The 19915-nt window shown below is 54.0% G+C and overlaps 1 protein-coding gene and 1 pseudogene across 1 annotated transcript in view; one reads left to right on the top strand and one right to left on the bottom strand.

Annotated features, from left to right (window-relative positions):
- The window catches only part of LOC135292520 (zinc finger protein 420-like), a 228633-nt pseudogene that overhangs the window by 95805 nt on the left and 112913 nt on the right, over window positions 1–19915 (bottom strand).
- Window positions 7570–19915, top strand: part of LOC135292470 (hydrocephalus-inducing protein-like) — a 94900-nt gene continuing 82554 nt past the window's right edge. The window contains exons 1-2 of the mRNA XM_064406671.1: window positions 7570–7690; window positions 8834–8953. Of these exons, the coding sequence (XP_064262741.1) occupies window positions 7619–7690; window positions 8834–8953 (192 nt within the window). The 5' untranslated portion in view covers window positions 7570–7618. The remainder of the gene's footprint in view (window positions 7691–8833; window positions 8954–19915) is intronic.

Raw genomic sequence — 19915 nt, 5'->3', positions numbered from 1 at the left:
CGTGGAGCTACCGGGAGCCCTGCAGGGAGAGCAGGCGTGGGCTGAGTGGGGCGTGCAGAGCATCCCGGGCTGGCTGAGGGGTCCCAGAGCCCTGGCACGGCCTCGGCCCCACTGACGGCATCGTGCTCCTCCCGCAGCCCGACGGCACCAGCACGCCCCTGGAGATCGTGCTGCTGGCCAAGGTGTCCTGTGGCTGTGCTGGTGTCATTCAGCTCCTGGAGTGGCTTGAGCTCCCCGACAGCTTCTTGCTGGTGCTGGAGTGTCCGGAGCGGTGCCAGGAGCTCTCGGATTTCCTGGCGGAGCGGAGGTTCCTGCCGGAGGAGGAGGCGCAGGGGCTGTTCCGCCAGGTGCTGGAGGCCGTGGTGCACTGCAACAGCTGCAGGGTCCTGCACAGGGATATCAAGCCTGAGAACATCCTGCTCAACCTGGCCAGCGGGCAGCTGAAACTGATTGACTTTGGCCGTGGCACCTTCCTCCAAGACACAGCCTACACCCAATTTGCAGGTGAGCCCTGCCAGGGGATGGCCGCAACTCCCTAAAAACACCTCCCGATGTGAAATATAAAGCTGTGTTTTGTGTCAGGTACATACAGGCAATGTGTATATCTGTGATTGTGATATGTGTGGAAACTGACCGTGGGACAGTTATGAAGACAATTCTAATAAATCACTGAGGAAGTAAAGCATGGAAGAAGGCCTTTGAACCTATCCTTTGTTTGCAATTAACCTTTATAAGTCTTAAGTTGATTTAGGAGCATTCGAATTAAAGGTTTAAGGATGTTGCTGTTTGACAGGAACGTTCTGCTTCTAGCTAAAAAGAGTTTGCAATAATAACCTTTTGAAATATAATTTCAGAATATTGCTTGTAGTAAGGATCTTTGAAACTATAGCTTTAGAATATATCAAAAGGAAAGATGCTTATCTCGACACCTTAACAAAATATGCAAAAGCAGCTTGAGAAAGGAAGATGAACATCCACTCAAGGATTGATAGTTTTGACCAAGGGAAGCTGGACATCACTGGTATGAGATTTATAGTCCTTGCAATTCAAAGGTGAACCCGCATATGGACCCTGGACCTCACCAGCTGAGAGACTTCTTTCTTCTTTCAGAAGCTGAACCCCACCATCTGGGGATACTCCTTTCTGAGATACATCCTGAGAAAAACTAAATCACAATAGTGTATAGAATTGTGACGCAAACATTTGGAATAGAAACGGCTGAAAAAGCTTATGAAAACCCCTATAAATATCTGTAAGCCCCAACTATCGGTGTGCAGTTGGAGGGAAAATTCCCCCCACTGTACCCAGCGCTGTATTGCTCATACTTTACCATATTAATTAATAAATTGATTGCTGCTTGAGTATTGGCCTAGTCAAGCTTCTTATTCATATCACCAGGGACCCCCCGATGTCCCCCTGAGGGCCATCTGCGGCTCGGCTTTGGAGCTCTGCAAGCTCCAAACATCCCCCCAAAAAAATCCCAAACCCAGGGACCCCCGGGATACTTGGGGCGAGCTCCCCCTCCCCGGGCACCTGTGGGATGGGGGGCGATGGTCCCGAGCCGAAGCTGCTGCGAGTGCAGAGAGAGCTGAAAGCACGCGGTGCTTCCTCCAGCTGGCTCCAGCTCCTCCTCTGCCTGCTCCTCCTCCTCTCTCCCTCTATCTTTCTCCTCCTCTATCCCACTGTCTTCCTCCTCCTCCCTGGCCAACAGGAATGGGCTGGGTCACTCCCAAACCAATCTGGGGGAGTAGAGGTTTGGGGGCAACAATGGGAAAGGGGTGGGAGAGGGGGCACAGGGGGAGGTGAGACCCACTGAGGGTCCTCCAGGTTACCCCAGGACCCCTAAGCCCCATCCCAGCCCCCCCAGTTCCCTCTGCAGTCCCAAATAAGGGGGGGCTCTGCCCAGGACCCGCCGTCCTTCAGGGCTCCTCCGAGGGCAGTAAATGGGAGAGTTCCCAACTCGGAGAGGCCCCAGCAGAGGAGGGGACCTTGTCCCTCCTTGAGACCCTTTAAGGCTCTTCAGACCCCTTTGAAGGGGACATTTTTAGGATTTTTCTGGGGGGATCTCAACACTACTAGGGTGTTTTTTCCACCCCATTTTAGGGTGTTTGAGAGGACGCAGCCCCACAAGCCCCTTTTAAGGGGGGAATCATGACAGCTTTAAGTGACATTTTTATGGGACCCCACCCCCCATTCCAAGCTCCAGTAGGGGACGTTTTGCCCCCCAGGGTGGATTTTTGGGGTTCTCTCTACCATCGCTGCTTTAAGGGCTCCTGCTATGGTCAGGTCCTACTATAAGCCCCCTTAAAAGGGCAACACCACTCCCGTTGATTCCGACAGCGGAGCCCAGGGAGGGGTTGGACATCCTGGGAAGGTTGGGGGTCCCAGGGGGGTTTGGGGGTCCCAGGAGGGTTTGGGGGTATCTGGGTGATGGTGATGGGGACTCTGTGCTGGGCATAAACTGTTGTGAGGGGTTCCCAGGGGGGTTTGTGTATACTGGGGGTTTTTGGGGTCATGGTGGAGTTTTGGGGGTTCCCAAAGGGAGTTTTCAGGGGTCCCAGAGGGGGGGATTAGGCGATCCCAAGGGGAACGCAAGGCTGTTTTGGGATACCTGCTGGTGACGGAGATGGGGATCCCATGCCAGGTATGAACCTTCTCAAGGGGGTCTGGAGGGGTGTTGGGACGTCCTGTGGGAATTTTGATGTCCTGAGAAGGTTTGGGGGGGTCTGTATGGGGTTTTGCAGTCTTGGGGAGCTTTTGGAGAGGCTAGGGATGATATTGGGGTCCCAGGGAAGCTGCGTTGTTCCAGGGGGTTTGGGGTTCCCGGGAGGCTTTCTGGGTACCTGGGCGATGCCAGTGACATAGCTGAGGCCTCGTGCTGGGAATGAACCTTCTCACTGAGCATGGGCAGTGTCAGCGTGTTCAGGGAGATCCTGGGTGACCCGGGGGGGTGACCCCTAACCCCAGGGGACCCCAAATGCTAAGGGACTCCCCTCAGTGCTAGACCTGCTGCAGGCAGGGAGGCACCAGCACTTAGACCCCAGCCCCCACCATCACAGAGGGGCTGTGGAAGAAATCAGGGGGGGCACAGACAGGTCGGGGGGGACCCCCAAAGTCCTGGGAATGGGGGAACACAGGGGAACTCACAGAAATCCCCACTGGGGACTTAGGGGTGACCCAAGGAAGAGTTTGGGGGGGCTAGATGGGTCATGGGGGGATCTCCAAGCATCTGGGAAGGGGAGAAGAACCGGGTGACCCCCAGGTTGGGTTTGGAGAGAACTAGATTGGAGCTTCCAGACACCAAATCCAATGAGGATAACAATGCTGATGGCAGCACTGACAGACACAGCGACCACCAGGGTGAGATTCCTGCTGGATTCCAGCTCTGGGAAGCATGGCATGGTTAGGAGGGGAGGGGAACCCCCATCCCACTGCTCCACAGTCCCAAATTCCCAGTTCCCACATTCCATGTTCCCAGCCTCAGCCCAGGAGCAGATCCCAGGCTCTGGCATTCCGGGATGCTCCGCCCAGCGCAGGGGCTGCTCCTGCTCCTCCAGCAGCGCCTCGATCCTGCCCAGGTGTGGAACGATCCCTGATTTCATCCCCTTCATCCAGCTGGTCCCAATGGTGCTGGGGTAGAATCTGTATGCGTGGCAGGACAGTGTCAGGATCCCGTGTTCCACTTTTCGGGACACACGGACATCAGGGGGCTCTGGGATGGGGTAACGGTGAGATGCATCCATGGAATTCCATGGCAGTGGGACAGGGATCTCCCCATGGAATTCCATGGCAATGGCATGGCAGTGAGATCCATCTACAGAATTCCCATGGGAATGGGACAACAGTGGGATTCAACCATGGAAGTCCCATGGGAATGGGATGACAGATCTATCCATGGAATTCCCTTGGTAATTCCCATGTTGGCAGATTTTGTCCTCCCAAACCCCACATTCTCAATTCCCACATTCCCATGGGAACTCTGCCCTCCCCACCTTTACACTGCAGCTCCTCCCGCCCATATCTGACATATTTCTGGAGCCACTCCACGCAGCTGTGCCCTGAGGAATTTGTTCATTCCTCGGGCTCCATCTCCCGGATCCCCATGGCAGTCCCACAGTTGCCATGGCAGCCCCAGAGATGCCCCAGGCGCGGCTGCCCCCGCTCAGCCCCGCTCTGGCTGTGCCGCTCCCGCAGCACCTGCAGCTCCCCGGTGGCCCCGTGCTGGTGCTGCTCGTTGTGCCGGCTCTGTCTGTGCTGAGATCCCGGCTCGGCTCCAGCTGCCACCCCCGGCGGCTGCGGCAGTGCTGGAAGGGGATCCCATCCAGAGACCCCATGGACACCAACCGGGGGAACCCTGGGCTGGGCTCCAACAGTACCACGGGCAGGGAACACAGGGGCAGGAGAACTGGGGGGGGACAGGGGGCTCTCAGTGCCCGGCAAAGGGGTAAAAGGGTGTCTCGTTTATCAGGAATAGGGGTGCAGGAGGGTGTCAGTGGGGTGACGGTAATGGGGGGAGGCAGGGACATGGAGAGGTAGAAGGGAATTCCAGGGGGTCCTTGAGCCCAGGAAAGGGGAGTCCAGGGTGGGGACACCTGGGATGTTGGGAAAGGGGGAGTTCAGGAGGTCTCTGGTTTTGCAGAAAGGAGGGGCTAGGGGCTGGGAAAGGCAGGAATGGGGTTCCAAGGTTTTCCAGGCCGTCAAGCCCACGGCAAGTCTGCAGGCTGGGAGCCATGGATGGCCTGGAAAATGGGGAGCAGAGGGTCCTGATGTCTGGAAATGGGGGATTCAGGAGGGTCCCTGTGCAGGATAAAGAGAGCAAGGGGGTCCCGTGCCAGGGGTCCCACCCCCCTCTCTCGCCAAGGAGTGCCCCCAGTCCCAGCGCTGCAGCCATCGTGCTGCTCCTACTCCCTCCCAGCATGATCCCAGTATGGTCCCAGTACAGCCCAGCCACTCCTACTCCTGGCATCCCCTCTCTGCATTCCGCCCTGTCCCGGCTCTATCTCCACTCCTCCCGTGGGCTGCGAGGGCTTCGGAAACGGGGGAGGAGGAGGAGGGAGGGAGGAAGAGGTTGAGCGGGAGAGGAGAGAGGGAACCACGCCGCTCCGGCGCTTCCTGAACCCGCAGCGCCCTCCTGCCAGGGAGCTGTGCAGAGCCACAAGGTCCCCCCGAGCCTCCTCCTCTCCAGGCTGAGCCCCTTTCCCAGCTCGCTCAGCCCCTCCGGCTGTTCCAGCCGGGACAGAACACCAGTGCTACACAGAGAGCAAGGGACAGACCTGACAGAGGTGCCTCTAGCACCACATTTTAGGCTTTCGCTAATACTTACAGAAAGACTCTTCAGAAAGTTACGGCAGTAGTTCAATTGAGAATCTCCTTTGAAAATCACTGCGGCCCGGCCCCGGCCCGAGCCCGCCGGAACCCGCCCGGCCCCGCCCGAACCCGGCCCGCCCCCGCCTGAACCCAGCCCGGCCCCGCCCGAACCCGGCCCGGCCCCGCCGGAACCCGGCCCGGCCCCGCCTGAACCCGGCCCGGCCCCGCCGGAACCCGGCCCGGCCCCGCCCGGCCCCGGCCCGAGCCCGCCGGAACCCGCCCGGCCCCGCCGGATCCCGGCCCGGCCCCGCCGGAACCCGGCCCGGCCCCGAGGTTCGGGCGCTCCGCGGTTGCCTGGTAACCGCGCGGGCGGCAGCGTCTGTGACAGCGGCGCGGCCTCAGTTGCCCGAGAACGCGGCCCTGGCTGGGTGTGCGCAGCCTGGGCTCGTACAGGCAGCTACACTGGGCGATTCGCCAAGTGAATTGTTCGTGGAGCATTGGTCTCTGCGAGCGAGTCCTTTGAATTCGCGGAGCATTGTGCCCCGCTGAGAATTCCGAAACGTGCAGAGCATTGGCCTCTGCAAACAACATCCTGCACGTGCAGAGCATTGGCCTCTGCTAGGAGTCCTCAGTTCGCGGAGCATTGGTCTCTGCAGAGGATTCCTCAACGTGCAGAGCATTGGCCTCTGGAAAAGAGCGTGAATTTCCTTTGAAGGTAAAGATTGACTAAAGTTGAACTGTTTGGTTTTGTCTCATGTGCACTCTGAGAGAGAAGGCCAAAGGGAAATACAGGATGGGATAATGCCAGTCTTCTGGTGCAGCAGTTCAGTGGCATGCACAGCTGAGTGGATGAACAATAGTTCATCTACTGATGAGCTTTTTTTTTGCACTGAAGAAATGCAACATTTTCTAAATGTATTCATCTATACTTTTTTTTCCCTATAGTGATTGCTTAAACTGCTTCAAGGTGAATGAGTTCTGTTCCAGTTTCCGTGGGTTGTTATCATCTGGTTATTAAAATGATTAGGGAGAGGCCTCTGAATTGAGGTGCAAACGAGGCAATTTGCCAAAGTCAGTAGTCTGGATTTTATGGAACAGTAAATGTGAGGAAGAGAGAGAAAGGAATAGAAAAAGGGGGGTGGGGTGGGGGGTGGGGTGAAGGGGGTGGAGATGGGGTTGGGAAGAGGGGGAAGAAAGAGAATGACAGAGACAGATTAAGTAAAAATATCACCATTCCATGGATCCCATTGGCATACCATAAAATCCTCTTCTGGTCTTCTCTGTGGTTAAGTATTGCAAAATGTAAGATTCCAATGGATTAATGCAGATTTGGGCAAGGTGGGACCTCCCAGGTACCTCCCTGGGGTGGGGCAAGTTTGACTGTCTATTGCTATTTTCAAGTAATAGAAAATCGTTAGCACCAGTATATCCTTTGAGTCTGCCATGAATTGAGTTCTGGATTTTCAGATCTGTTGTGTTACTTTGCATGCCCTGCAATCATCTGGTGCAAGGCCTCAGGAATGGGTCTGGGGACACAGTGGAGGTCTTTGATGGGAGGTTTGTGTGCAAACCTGGCCTCAGCAGAGGAGTCTGTGGCTATGACTTGCCCAGCCTGAAGGCAGACAGAGCTGATTTTCAGGAGAGCTGCTGGCTTTGGCTTTGTTGTGGATCTATTTTTCTCCCTTGGCCTTGTTCACTTCTCTGGAGACCTGAGCTAATGGGACAATAGTGTCACCTTTATCTTGTCTCAAGTTCCCTTGTGGGGCTGAATTCCCAGTCCCAAGTTCCAGTCAGGAGGCATTTTCAGGGAAGGGTGGGCTTGGGTGCTCTCAGCTTCTTTATAGATTTTTGTCACAGTCGGCAAAATGTCCTTTGTAGCAATATTTAAGCCATGAACCATAACATTGCAGCCTCTCCCAAGTCCAGTGAGGAGCAGCTGAGAGAGCAGGGGGTGTTTAGCCTAAAGAAGAGCAGGTCCACGCAAGCTGTTTTTAAGTAATATTTAAGCTACAGCTTTGTCTGTTCTAAGCATTATTCATGCTCAGCTTTTTAACTCCAGGTTTCAGTATGATCCATCTTTGAATTGCACAAGGTGGTCATCTATTTCAAATAAAGTCCAACTAGAGGCCTAACAATACTCACTACTTATGCCAAGCAAGCACTTAGCTACTTTCAAATGATATAAAATGTTTAGCAGCAGTATATGCCTTGAGTCTGCCATGAATTGGGTTCTGGATTTTCAGAGTTCCATTGTTGCTCCTTCCAGTTTTGCTGAGGCCTTGTCGTTCCTGTGTGACATCCTCTCTTCAGAATGGCTTCTGGATTCCCAAAAAAGACACCAACACCTCGTCTTTTGCGGAGGGAAAGACTGCAGCCTAATACTGTGAGTAGCCACTGGGGCTGTGCTCAGGCTGGCAAGTGCCCTGGTGTCCCTGGTGTCCCTGCCCCTGTTGTCCAGCAGCGCTGGGAAGCTGCAGAGCCCCTGCCCAGCTCTTTGTGCCGTGCTGCTGTTGGTGGGGGCTGTCCTGGTGCAGGAGGGAACACTGTGTGATGTTTCAGGGGCAGCCCAGCGCCTTGCCTGGCTGTGCCACGGGAGCCAAGTGAAAGCAATGTGCAGCTGAAGCCCTCAGCATGTGCTTCTGTGCTGCCCTTTGCCACAGGAATTCCTTCTGTCAGGCTGGGCACTGCCCTGTGCTGCTGTGACCAACCTGCCCTTGGGCACCTGGGCATGTGGGGAGGAGAGCTCAAACTCTGCCCAAAGCCTTGAGAGCCACGGCTGGTCCCAGCCAGAAGAGCTCCCAAAGCAGCTGTTCTCTCTCAGCTCCTGGGTGGGCACAGCTCCAGCCCTGCAGGCAGCACTGCAGTCAGGGCCACCAAGGTGCCTTGCTGTCTGGAGCTCACTTGGCTGAAGATGCCCCAGTGCTGAGGCTCTGGCAAGGAGATCCCTGTGTTTTCTTCTCTGGAGGGCTCTGTCAGCCCAGACAGAGAAAACAAATGCTCATTAACAGAGAGAGCTAAAACTTGGACACATTCCTGTGCACCTCCCTGCTGGTACAGCTTTTCTTTCTTGCTTCTTTTGGACTCAGCCAGCAGTGCTGTCTCCTGCTGTGAGTTGTGAGTGTTGTGCAGGGATGGAGTTGGGGCAGTTCTGAGAGCTCCTTCCCACTCTCTGAAAAGGTCACTGACACTTACATTTTTCATTTCCAATGAAATGTAAGAGGAAACAAATGGCCAAAGAGCAGAAATCCCCAAACATGTCAGATCAGATCACAGAGAGACTAATGGGCCACAGCCATGTGGTTGGAGTATGTGTATTGCACTCTGTATTGATTGATTGGTGCTAAGTATTTCAGCAAGTAACTTCCAGGGCTTCCAGAAGTGTCCTAGTGGCTGTGATCACAAATTATTCACCAGTGACACTTGATCAAGATAAACCCCTCTGAACAAGCACATCTCTGATCTTCTTGCTAATTTGTTTTTTTTTAATTATTATAATTTTTCCTTTTTTTTCTTTTTTTCCTTTCAGTTGCCTCCGTCTAAGTTCCAGCAGGAGAAGTTTCTCAGCATGAAGAAGGAGGCCAGCACTGGGGGGAGGATTCTGCCCAGAATTGGCCCATGGATAGACCTGGGCAAGACTGGTCCAAAGGTAGCCTTTTCCTGCTCTTTTCCTTTCTGTTTGATGGCAAGTTTGAAGAGGGTGTGTGCTTGTGACAGGCTTGCCTCCAGCAAAACACCTCAGTGTCCAGGTGCTGTTGTCATTGCAAGCTGCTGGCAGTGGTGGACTGGGAGTCCTGATGTGCACTGAGGCAACACAAATAACCTCTGCTGCAGCTGCTGGGCTGTGCTGGAGTGTGGCTGCCATTGCTAAAACAATGGGGGAAGGCTGGGGACACAAAGGCACAACATTGCCATGTGCCATTCCCCTGCTGAAGGAGCCACCTCTTGCTTTGGTGTGGTCACCATCAAATGCTCGGGGTCACAGGATTCCCTCCACAGTGGCAGTGTTGGCCTTGGAAGGCCGAGGACCTGCAGGAATTCCTTCAGATTTAGCAAAACCAATTGCATTCCTGCTTTGGGTTGGAACAATATGTTGGACCCTGACGGGTTGTTAGATTTTGCAGGCTGCCAGATGTGCAGGGGACTGGCCCTGGGCAGAGGGGAATGGATGTGCTTTCTGTGGATCAGTGCCTGTGTAGAGGTGTGTTTCAAGTTGCTTTTGTGACAGGACTGGCTCAGTAGAAAGCACAGTCCAAAGGGGCAGGTGAGCCAGGTGGGCTGTTGAGCAGGAAATTGGCCGCAAGAGACATGGAACAAAGTGGTTCAGGATTGCCCTGGAGAGGGGCCTTGTGGAGAAAGAAAGGTGGAGAAATCAAAAGAGCAGCTTGGCTTGAGCCTGCTGGAAGCTGATCCAGCAGTTCTTGATCAGCTCCGAGCACAGGTGGGTGAGCCACTGTTTGCCCAGTGTGTCCTGGGCAGATGTGCTCCCCCAGAGTCTGCACTTCACTGGGGGTCAGTGTAAGATTGTCCTTCATGAGCCTTCCTCCCAGCAGCTGAAGCTGTCCCTGCTCTCTCTCGCCTCTCCAGCTGCCGTCAGCTGCCCCGAAACAGAGCTTGTTTCAGGTTTCCCCACCAGAGATGGTGTTTGAGAACTTCGTGGCTCGGGAGGTCTCTGAAATGGTGCTGTCTGTGACAAATAAGGACAAGGTGAGTGCTGGCACCTGGAGCTTTAACCCTGTGCTGGAAGAGGAGAGTGCTGTCATTGCCCGAGTGTCCAGCAAAGCAAGTTATCTGCTGCAACACATGCAGAAGAAAATGTCTCAGCAGCTGGCTCTGCAAGATGGTGGAAATCTTCCTGTGCTGGGAATTGTGCCCTGATTTTGGACACGCACTGATGGTGCAGATGACTTGATGTGGTCGGTCAGGTGCTCTGTCTCCATCCTGCTGGTGCTGACCTGCTTGGCCCTTCCTTGCCACCAGGCACTGCCCCAATGGCCCTGACCAAAATGCTGGAGCCAGAGAGAAGGGATTCCAGTTGACCCTTGTGAATGATGTGCCTGTACCTGCACAGCTGAAAGGGCTTTGGAAAAGGGGTCAAGGAGGGATGTCAGCAGGGCAGGGACAGGTCTCCTGTCGTCCTGTGTGCACAAGGGGCGAAATCATCATTTGATGTCTTTGCTGCAGATTCCTCGGCTGGTGAAGGTGTGCATGGAGAGCTGCCCTTATTTCCAGCTGGCAAGCCCCAGGGGTGTGTACCACATGGTGCCAGCAGGCGCCTCTGCCGCTGTGCGCATCCGCTTCAGCCCCGAGGAGAACAAGGTGAGCCTGGAGGAGCCCAAGCACAGAATTCTCTGCAAAGCCATTGTTTTCCCTGCACTCTGGGTGCAGCCCATTCCATGCTGGGAGCTTGGCTCCAGGCCGTGGGCAGGCAGCCTGCAGCCAGTCCCAGCTTGGCACGGGCTGCCAGGCACTGCAGCCAGGCCTGACAGGCTCTGCTTCCCCTCCCTGCACATCCCTGAGCATTGCCAAGGGAAGATGCCCAGGGAACAGGATGAAAATGACAGAGGGCTGTTGATAGATGTTGGGCCATCTCTAGGTACAGTGGAAGGTTTCATGATGATGGCAAACACTAGAGGAACAAAGAGGTCTGAGAGCTTTCCTCCTTCCTGCCTGGCAAGAGCTTCCCTGCCTCCCCCTGGGCTGGAGCAAGGACGGTGCTTTTTCCCAGCCTCTGCTCTGCAGCCTTGCAGCTGTGCTGTGCCAGAGCACAAGTGAGCATGGTGCAGCTGCAGGGCCAGGGCAGAGGATGTGCTGTGCCCGTGAGCCCGGCCTGGCACAGGCACCCTGGGCTCTGGGTGCCCTTGGCCAGCAGGAGGTTGCTGAGCTGCAGGGACTTGGACAGCTGCCTGCAGGAGCTGGTGTAGGGCAGGTGCAAGCTGCAGGCAGAGCTGTGAGCCCAGAGCCCGTGGCAGTGACACTGCTGTGCCTCTGTCTTCATGCCTGTGCCTGTGCTTGCTCTGTCAGCTGGCACCCATTGCGTGCCAAAGGTGCTTTTGCCTGGAGGTTTGAACAGCAGTGCTGAGGCCCTGGCAAGTCTGATCTCAGTGCTGGCATCTGCAGGCTTGTTCATCCAGAAGGGTTTAGGCCGTGGCATGGAAGGGAGGAAGCCTTGCAGGGAAGCCAAGAGAGGCTCTTTCCAACAGCATCCTGCTGCCTCTTAGCACTGTTCTTCTGCTGACTTGCTTGGAGAGGCAAAGTTAGAGGGGAGTTCTGAGGCAGCTGATGTTTCTGCACCAGGCCAGAGGTGCAGGAGCTCTTTGGGTCCAGCTGTTTTCTCATCTTCCTTTTGCTGCTTCCAGTCAGTTGAACATTTTGTCCTATTCTCAGACAGTGGGAATATAGAAACCTAAAGAGGAATGTCCGGTGTTCCCTAGCTCCATGTTCCTTAGAAGAAACGTAGGAATTCTTTAACATCATTAAAATGTAGAGTAAAACTTATGGTGGCCTAGGGCAGTTCTTTGTATGACCCAAGTGACACAAGAGCTTAATGCCACAGAGATAGGTTTTGCAAAGTGCCCTGGTGCCTTTAAAATGTGGCATATTAGTAGAGCTTAGTGCTTATTTTGGGGTGGAATAGCTAAATTGATGCCCTTGAAGGGAGTCCATTTTTTTTTCCTGCCATGGGGATGGCACTAAATGCCCTGTGCTGAGGCAGTTTCTTTTCCTGCAGGATTATTCCCACCAGCTCATCTGCATGACTACCAGTGAAAGGATCGTGGTGCCAATTCGGGCCATTGCTGCCCGAGCTGTCCTGGACTTCCCTGAGCAGCTGGACTTCTCCAGGTGTCCAGTCAAGAGCAGCACCCAGAAGACTCTGCTGCTCCGCAACACTGGGAACCTGGAAGCTCGTTTCCAGCTGAGCACCCAGAGGTGAGGCAGCCCATCTGTTCTTGAGCAAAGGATATCACCTCTGGGTGATAGCAGTGTTGGGAAAGGGCAGCAAAAGGAAGCAGAGCATCAGAGCTGCTGCCCTGCAGCCCTGGCTGGAAGGGAGCAGGATGGATGGCAGCTGCTCTTGCCTTCAGTGTTCTTAGCAGGATGCAGCCTTTGAGCTTTCTCTGTCCCAGCTTTCCTGGAGGCTGCTGGAACATGTTGGCAGCTGGCTTGCACCCTGCTGAGCACAAGCAGCTCCTGAAATGCTTTCTCAGCACTGTCAGCCAAACAGAGCCATTCTCTGGGAGGCCACAGGCACGTGGCTTTGCAGGGGTCCCTGCATCAGATGCCCAACATGAGCTGTGCTGCAGGCAGTCAGTGCAGTTCCTGTTCCTGAAGCTGATCTGCTTTCCCTTGTCAGCTGAGGGCATCAGTCACCTCTTGTGTTCCATGATGAACCTCTGAAAGCTAGTTTAAAATTTCGTAACAGATGATTTAAATCTCTGAATCAGATTATGCCCCCTTTCATTGAGATTTCTTTTTGAATACTCTGAAGTTGCTGTGTTTCTGCTGTTTTTTTGTTTTGGTTTGTGTTAAATGTTTGCCAAAAGATCATACAAATGGACCTAGTTAAAAAGCAGAAGAAAACAACCTATTCAAACCCTCTCCATACCTTATCTTTTCTGCCTGTCACGTGCAGTAGTGATTAATGGAAAGGGCAGATCTGAGAGGATGAGAAGTGTCTTAAGGAACAGCTCACAATGGACAGAAAAAAGGCCAAAATGTAGCCTGTCAGCCCCATCTCTTGGCAGTGGTTTTCATTTGGTTATTAGAGTGTCAGGGATGTCTCCTTCACAGCTCTTCTATCTTAGAGCAGCTTTCATTGAAATGCTGATCAAATGTGCCCTTTCTAGGCTAAATCAGGATGTTTTCAAGGTAAAGTAAACCAAAGAACCACACTGCAAATTCAACAGTTACTATTCCTTGGTCTTCAGGGAAAAGTTCCTTCTCCCTGTGTGATTCCTAGGCTGTAATCTCCCAGGACAGGGAGTGCCCTAACATTGGCATCTCCTGAGATGAGGTTTATAGGCGGCAGGAAAAGAGAAATTCCTGAGGCAGTCAGTGTCCAGTTGTGCCTGCAGATAGCTCTGAAGCCTCTCTGTGCTCTTCAGAAAGCATTCTCTGATGGGATTGCTGGCAGTGGGAGCCCTGAGTGTCACTGCAGAGAGCTGGATGCAGAGAGTGGGGAGCTGAGGCCATTTTGCCCACAGGATGTTGTGAGGGCTGGATCTGCTCAGCAGTGGCTCCGTGGCTGTTTCTGATGCTGTCTGTCCTGGCTGTCTTCTGCTGGCTGTGCTTGGTTTGCTCCCTGCTTGCCCAAGGGAGCTGCAGTGAGCTGCAGTGCAGAAGGAATCTGCTGGCCAGCTGTGGCCAGCCCTGATGGCTCTCTTTGTGTTGCAGTCCTTTCTCCGTGGCTCCGGCCGCAGGAGCTCTGGGCGCTGGTGACACCGTGCAGGTGACAGTGGGATTCCACGCGCTGACGGCCGGTGACCATTGCGGGTGCCTGGCAGTGTGCTGCAGCACAGGTGAGTGCTGGGCCTGCCCGGCCACAGGACAGCTCTGCACCATGGCTCCCTGCTGTCCCATCCCCTCCATTCCCTCCAGAGGTGCCTCCCCTGCTCAGCTTCACCCCAAAGCAAACGGAGAACTCCTTGCTGTTTGGGGGCTTGAGAAAGTGCATCCCCTCTAACAGGCCAAGATTTTGGACTCTTGTTTTGCTGGAGTTGCTGAGTGGAGGAAGGAGGATCCCTGATTCTCCACTGCCATGTGGCAGTGCCTGGGTGAAGGTTTCTTTTATTCCTGGGTAGTGCTGTAGGTGAGCTCTCCATCAGATTCTCTGCAATGCAATGGATTTCTAGCACACCTCTGTCCCATATGCTGCTTCTGCACTGGCTTGTCACAGACCCTTTTCTATGTGGCCCTTACACATATAATGTAGTTACTGTCTAACAACATTTTCAAGCCCTCAAGTTCCTTTTTTGTGGCAAATCAAAACAAATTTTTCCCTGTCCCCATTTCCCAGGCTGTTCATGCTGTAGCAAACCTCTCACATCTATCTCCCATTTGATTTCTAGGCTGAGGAACCCCATCCAGTCTCAATGCAGAAATAGCTCTGTACTTAGTAATCTTTCCTTTGTTCCCTTTTTTATTTAATTTGCAGTGCTCCAGCTTGGTTTTTGACATCAGAACAATATAAAATATTGCAAGGCTGGTGTGGCTGTGGGTTTGGACAGGGAGATGATGATGATACTGATGCTGATTTTCCTGGTGTTCATTTTGTAGTGGTTTGTCCTATTGCAGAGCCAGGCAGGTTGTGTTTCCTTGCCTATGTCCCCTCCTGCTGTGGGCTGTCACTTCACTTGTTCCTCTGGGCCTCCTTTTGCTGCCCACCTGCCCCCAGGCATATTTGCTGGTCAGCAGCAAGGGCTGCAAGGGATCAGGAGAGACAGAAGTCTGGTGGGATGCCCGGGGAGGCCCTGGGCAAGGCAGGAGTGAGCAGGGCTCCTCAGCGTCACCTGAAGGACTTTGGTGCAGAAATCCCAGTGATCTGAGTGGGTCACCAGAGCACATGGACCAACCCCACTGTACACACTGTCACCCTGGGGCCACAGCTCTACCAACACACTCAGAAATAAGGTGTTGAAGGAGCTGCCCAGGACATCCCCACGCTCTACACCCAGAGCTGTCAGGATGTGATCCATGGACTGATCCACAGAACTGCTCATTCAGCTAAAAACTGGGACACTTTCCTCTGTGACCTGTGGTTTGCTGTGTTCCTTGTGCTTCCATCAGCCAGTGAGCTGAGCAAAGACTCCCCTTTGCTTTGTTCCAGGTGAAGAGAGAATCCAAACACACCTCAAAGGAGAAGCTGTGGATGTCAACGTTGGGTTGAGCACAAGTTCTGTGGAGATGGACAAGACTTTGATCACCATGTCAAGCCACAGAACTGTGTTCATCCAAAACAGGAGTAACATCACAGCCCACTTCCAGTGGAAGGCTTTTCCTAGTGAGGAAGAAGAGGATGAAGAGAAGAGGAGGTTGGTTTGAAAGATGCATTTCAGTGAGATACATGGCCCAAGACTGAAACGAACGTGTGGCCTCAGGGGGGTCTTGGTGCTTTTGAATGGTTAAGCCAAGTAAACCATCCCTGGCACCAGGGTGTGTGTCTCTGGGCTTCGGGAGCTCAGCAATCAGCATTCCAGTTCCATTTATACTCCAAGCATGGATGGCATTTTGGGAAGGAAAGGTTGATTGTGATGACTGGATTTCCTCAGGTTCTGATTGGCCTTTTGCCTCTCTCATCTTCTTCCCACGTGACCTGGCAACATCCCTAAACATTTAATGAGTTTCCAGTCCCTCTTTCCACCCTCTTTTTTCCCCTTAGTTCCTTGAAAAGCTCCTTGTCCATCCAGGCTGCTTGTCTCCCCTGTCCTGCTGTCAGAGCAGCTTTTGAGGTCTCAGAGCAGAGAGGACTTTTTGAGGAGAGGAGATCGTGCAGGATCCTTTCCCTGTCAGGACATTCTATCACCATGCAGTGGGATGGGAGCCAAAAAGCTCTGGATGATGAAAAGGTCTCTCCAGGAGTTTGCTGTCTCCCTCCTGCACAACAAAGTCCCTTCCCCTCTCAGAGCCTCTGTTTTCATGCACATTGCATAGAAAACCTTGAATGTCACTGAAGGGATTTGGTGCCTGAATTAATCAATTTCCTTTGGAAGTGCTCTGGGATGCTCTTGTGAAAGGCAGAGTAGGGAACAGGGCAGGTCCAAAATGGAAGAAGCAAAGAGTGCTGCTGGTCCCACGTAGCTGCAAGCCAGCTTGGTCTCCCCTTGCCAGGGAAGCCCTGCAGTGGGTGCTCTGTGATCTTTATCTGCCTCCCCCGAGCAGCTCAGTGGGAGGAAAAGCCAGCTGAGGTGGCTGGTGGATTCTCCCTCAGCTGTGGCAGAGGCTTTGAGCCAGGAGGTTCTCTGGAGGGCTGCTGGCTTTGGAAAGCTCCCCTGAGCTTGCAAGTGTGGAGTAAAAGTCCCTGCAGTGCCAGTGAACAGCAAGTTATCCCTGATCCATGTGGGACCCTCGTGGCTTGGGGTCAGCCTTTGCTGGGGAGCTGCTGCTGCTCCCACCCAAGTGCTTTGCTCTCCTGCACTCCCACTTCTCTCTGCAAATCTGTGCCTTATGAAACCATCTGCTGGCCTTGTCTCTCCCTGGGGCTGCAGGCAGAGTTTGCTGCCGACACCCAAAGAGGTGTCAGAGGAAAACATCACAGAGGAGAAAAGCACAGAGGAGGTGAAGGGCTTTGGTGGAGGTGACACTGCCCTCCTGAGCAGCATGGTCCAGGAGGAGATGGCAAAGGTGCCAGAAGAGCCCATGCTGTTCTCCAATGAGGTTTTTTTCATCGAGCCAATGGTAAGTGATAGCTGAGAACCTCATTTTCCTCCTCCTCCTCTTCCTCCTGCTCCTCCCAAGCACCCAATCCCAGCCCCCCTTGCCCCGGCTGCGGTCACTGGGCAGATCCTCAGCTGGCCCCATGTGCTGGGAGGGAGGACATGGAGTTTCTGGAGTGGCTGCAGAGCTCCCTGCTGAAAGCATTTCTGCCCTGGAGGGTCAAGGCAGGGCTGGGAGCCTGACAAAGCCGAGCTCTGCTGCCAGGGCTGGAGCTCAGGGCACTCCGTGCGCGTCCTTGCAGTGTCACAGGGAGCAGTTCTTGTAGGGAGGGGCTGCCCCCACACGTGGGGCTCAGCAGAGGCTGTTGCAGCACTGCCAGCTCACACACTGACCTGAAGCTGGCAATGGTTGGCTGGGAAAAGGAGGCCAAACTCAGCCCAAGGTTAATCCCAGAAATGCCAATGGCCTCCTGTAACCACGCCTTGCACTATTTCTGAGTCTGCCTTCCAGTGTCATCTGTGAGCCTGGACACAAGGCTGGAAGGTTTCACTGGGCCTTTTGAGTTCTCCTGCACACAGGGACAGAAAACCTTTTCCTTTTCTGTTTCTGCAAGCCAACTGCCACGTGCTGCCATCAGCCAGAGCCCTGATTCTGAGCACTGGCATTGTGAGAGATGATGAATGCCTGGTGTCTGCACAATGCAAAATCCCTTCTCCCCTTGGAGTAAAGCCCAGAATAATCCCAACCTCTGCTTTCTTTCAAAACAGCTTGACTAATGTTTGTATTTCAAGGAAGGGGCTCATGTTCTCTTCTTGGTTACTGCTATGGCCCATCTAAGGCCAAGAGGCAGCAGTGCACAGGGGCAGTTGCATCCCAGTGCAGCTGACAGCAGCATGATGTGAGCAAGAGCTTGTGTCAGAGCAGTAGGAATCTCGTGGAGAGTGGGAGCTGATCAGCTGAGCATTGAGAGCTTCCAGCACTGTGTTGAGCTGCCTTTGGAGGGTTTCCTTGGGATCCTTGTGTTGTTCACTCATCATTGATGCTCTAAACAAAGGCTGACAGGACTGTGGTTGAAAACAGGAAATGTGAAGTTAAAGAGAAATGTTTTGCTGTCTCTTTGTGTTGCAGGAGGGAGAAATTGGGCCGAATTGTTCGGCCGAAATCCAGGTGACCTTCAAACCCCTGGCAGCTCTGGAGTATGGAAGTGTGGCTTACTGCAGCATCTCAGGTGCAGCTCCTTTGCCCTGCTTCTCTCCCCCTCAGTGCAGCCATGGTGCAAGCCTGAGCCCACTGGGCTGCCCTGGCAGTGCTGGGAAGAGTCCCTGGCCAGCAGGGCAGTGCTGGCACATCCCCAGTGGCCCTGCAGCTCCCAGGGAATGTCCCGTGCAAGGCCAGGGCTCAGAGTGCTGTGTCTGGGTTCCTGAACCCAGCACAGCCCAGGCAGTGCAGGGAGAGGTTTTCATGCCATGCCTTTGCCAGCATTTCCTCAAAGGCCAGAGAGCTGCAGAGCAGAGCAGCTTTAGTGAACAAGCACTAAGCCCCTGCAGGCCCCTGGCCTCCAGGATGGCTCCACTGGACATGGATCCATCATCAGGTGGCAGGAGCTGGGTTAGAAATGTGCTCCCTGAGCCTGGATCAGCTCCCACTGGCCAGACAGCACCAGAGCAGAGGTGGCTGAGCCCCACTGAGCCCAGGCTGTTGGTAGAAGGAGCAGCCTTGGCCAGCAGCTGCTTCTCTCCCTGTGTGGGAGCTGTCACCTTGCAGCTCTCAGTCTGTGGAAACAGCTCCAGTGTCTCACCACCCTCACAGGAAAAAATGTCATCCCTAATATCTAACCTAAATTTCCTTTCTTTCAATTTCTACCCATTACTGCTTGGTCTGCCACTCCAGGACCCCAGAGATGTTTGAAACTCAGCAACTGGTGGCTCCCATTGGAAACCAGCCTGAGGAATGGGTTAGGAATTAGAAGTCATCCCCAAGGGATATCTGCTGAGGGAAGAGAAGGGTCCATATCTTCTCCTGCAGCATCAGGAGCTGGTAGCATCCAGCTCAGAGTCAGGGACTAGCGCTGAGGCAGCCTGGAAAAGACAGTGTGACAGAGGGAATGCTTGTACTGAAATGGACATCTCTCCCCAGGCCGTGAGAGCAGGCTGCCCCTGCAGCTCAGAGGGGAAGGCCAAGGACCCTTGGTTGAACTCAGCTGTGACACTCTGGAGCTTGGGGACATTTTTGTCAACACCCCCCATGTCTGTAAGGTGAGCAGCAGGGCTGGGGATGGATGCTGATGGCTCCTGAGGCAGCAGCAAGCCTGGTGGAGCTGTGGAATTCCTGCCAAGCTGGGCAGTTGTGAGCAGGGAATATTTGATGTGCTGGTCCAGTCTGGGGGGTCAGAAAGGTGTGTCTGTTGTTCATGAAGGCCCAGCCCCTGCTTTAGGGCAGCCTTCCTTAGGGATCCGCTGGGAGGCTGTCATGGTTTGACCCTGGCACAATGCCAGGGCCCCTATGAAGGGTATATTTTCAAAATGGTGGCTGTGAGATGTGACCCGGGAACAGAACAAAGCAGGCTCTCATTCGGGGATGGAGGGAAAAAAAAACATAACACTTTATTTATTACAAATCTAGAAAGGAACACATACTAAACTAAGAATGAAAACCTTCCAGATACCTTCCTCCTCCCCCTCCCTTTTCTCCAGAGATCCACCACCCCTCAAATTATCAACCCTCAAATCCATCAGGGAGAGAGGAGTCCCCCCTTGCCTCATAGGCCTCCCCCGGAAGCACAATTGAAACCTCCTGTGCTTCCGTGTCATCCATGGCCCCACCCAAAGAACATCGGCCCTCGTGACTTCTCCCCCCCCATGTCCAGTGCTCTCACCACTGGACACGGGCCAGGACTGCCTTTAGGGCTCCCCGTTTAAAGATGCTCCACCCACTTCCAGAAACAGCAGTCTCTCAACTCTTGGGACACCAGTCCCCCCCAAATTTCACCCCCTGGGGCCGAGGGGCCTCATGAACAGAGATCTTCCTCTCCGTGGAGACAGAGGGCATCCCACACCCCCTTCAGCCGTCTCTGTTCACGCCGCTGCTTCACTCTTGACTCCCGGGTGTTGCCTCCCCCTAAATACAGTCTCTGGGTCACAGGGAAAAAACACGGGTCTGTCCATGGCTATACAAGAAAGAGTCCAGCCCAAGGCCACTCCATCATCTCTTCCACTCAGGATTCTTCTCTCTTCCAGCT

Source organism: Passer domesticus, unplaced genomic scaffold, assembly GCF_036417665.1.
Source record: "Passer domesticus isolate bPasDom1 unplaced genomic scaffold, bPasDom1.hap1 HAP1_SCAFFOLD_37, whole genome shotgun sequence".
In the NCBI taxonomy this organism is placed as follows: Eukaryota; Metazoa; Chordata; class Aves; order Passeriformes; family Passeridae; genus Passer; species Passer domesticus.
The sequence above is the reverse complement of the archived record's forward strand: the minus strand, read 5'-3'. Positions and strand labels throughout refer to the sequence as shown.